Raw genomic sequence first — 1,898 nt, 5'->3', positions numbered from 1 at the left:
TAGCTAGTCTTTTGTTACTTTTAGCTAGTCTTTTGTTACTTTTAGCTAGTGTTTTGTTACTTTTAGCTAGTCTTTCGTTACATTTAGGTTTTAAAAACGAGCTGTTGTTTTGTAGTTTCACCCGATCAGAGTCACTTCTTCAGCTTCATGAGGTTTCCCTGTAGCCGAAGCCCCAAGCGGACAGGAAGTTACCGTTGTGGAGGAGCTCCTCCAGGTTGTCGGGGTTCTGGGCCAGCTGGAAGATGAGCGTGGCTCCTCGGATCTTGTCCTGGATTTCTTCGTACAGCAGCTCCACGTACTCGTCCATGCAGCTGATGTTCGCCTCCTCGTCCAGCTGGAGGAAAAATACAAATCCTCACATCAGCTGTAAAAACGGCTCGTGGTTCTGATTTATCCGTTTGGATCGGTCCGGACCTCCACTCCCGAGTACGGCGCAAAGTCTGGAGGTGAGATTCGCCTCCTGTCCCGGTTTTCTGTCAAAACAAACAAGCATATTTACGATATGTATGAATCGTCACAGGAGGAATAAATGTGGGCGTGCACTCCTCGGTACCGCGGGACTCCTTGCGGTTCTGCAGGTAGAAGAGCAGCTGCTCCACCTCGCAGAGCTTGGACGGGTGGATGAGCCGACACTCGTCCAGAACTTTCTGAGCCAGACCGGACGTGTCTGTGCCGGAGTTCAAACTCTTCACACGAATACTGGAAACAGACGCACAGACGGGTCAGAACCAGAACCCCTGCACACACCAGACCCAAACGAGCCGGACCGTCAGCCTCACATCTTCTGACACGCTTTGCGCTCGCCCACCACGGGCTCCCCCAGCTGGCCCAGAATCGTTGCTTCCACCTCGTACTGGACCACCAGAGCCTTCTCGGTCGGGTGCACGTCCAGGGAGCACGCCTTCACCCTCCTGCACGACAAAAACACCGAAATCTGACCCGAGCCTGAAGACACGAACGTGTTCAGAAGTCACTCCCTGAACATTTCACCGTTTGTCTCCACAACAACAGAGTCATTACTGCAACATCTTAAACGATGTCACCAGCAAACACTGTCGGCACAACGGAACTGTAATCTGACTGGGATTAAAGACGGTTTTATTCTGACGGCTCTGCTGTAGAAAAACAAACATTTTCACAGTTTTTCTTATTTAAAAGTGTTTCAGGAACAAAAAGTATCAGAATACATCAAATAACTCCGAATAAAAGCTTCTGAAATCCTAAACAGTTCTTGTCTGCGCAATAATTTAGTTTAATTCAGTTCATTTATTATTTGTCATCTCTATGAATCACAAAAATGCTGCCAGCGTTAAGAACAGCATCACAAAGTTTATTTTAATCAAATAAAACAGACTTAAACCACAAACATTTCTCAAAGTCACAAACCAAGAATAACGGAGTCTTAGGAATAAATGTTTTGCAACTAATAGATCTTTAAATAAATCACTTCCTTCTCTAGTTCAGGCTTGTGTTTACTAGTTTGTATAAATAATTAATGAATTATCTACAAAGCAAAGTTTTATCAAAACTGCTATTTCTTGCAGCTTTTGAAATTAATTTCTTGGTAATGAGTTTTTAAACGACTTGCTTTCAAACTCTGCATACAAAGCTGTCACATTTTAATAAATTAACTTTTACAGTGAACCAGTTTTTACTGAATACGTCAGTAAAATCTTTTTTTCTTCTTTATCCACTTAATGTTTCATTTTTTGATTTTTGTTGTTCATTGTTTGAAGACGTTCAATGATTTTTTCCCCTATATTTAAATTGTGTTTATATTAATTCAGTCGTTTATTAACTACCGTATTCCTGTTGAACAAACCAGAACCTTTGGAATAATTTTAAAGTCAGAGTATTTGTTTCTGTTAAAAAAAAAGTATTTGTTTCTGTTAAAAAAA

At 41.9% G+C, this 1,898-nt stretch overlaps 1 protein-coding gene across 1 annotated transcript in view; it reads right to left on the bottom strand.

Annotated features, from left to right (window-relative positions):
- The window catches only part of kifap3a (kinesin-associated protein 3a), a 29,705-nt gene that overhangs the window by 27,557 nt on the left and 250 nt on the right, over positions 1-1,898 (bottom strand). The window contains exons 2-5 of the mRNA XM_037697787.1: positions 780-911; positions 554-699; positions 415-473; positions 193-334 (exon numbers count right to left, since the gene is read on the bottom strand). Coding sequence (XP_037553715.1) covers positions 193-334; positions 415-473; positions 554-699; positions 780-911 — 479 coding nt within the window. The remainder of the gene's footprint in view (positions 1-192; positions 335-414; positions 474-553; positions 700-779; positions 912-1,898) is intronic.

Source organism: Nematolebias whitei, chromosome 3 (assembly GCF_014905685.2).
Source record: "Nematolebias whitei isolate Nwh7 chromosome 3, NemWhi1, whole genome shotgun sequence".
Lineage (NCBI taxonomy): Eukaryota > Metazoa > Chordata > Actinopteri > Cyprinodontiformes > Rivulidae > Nematolebias > Nematolebias whitei.
The sequence above is the reverse complement of the archived record's forward strand: the minus strand, read 5'-3'. Positions and strand labels throughout refer to the sequence as shown.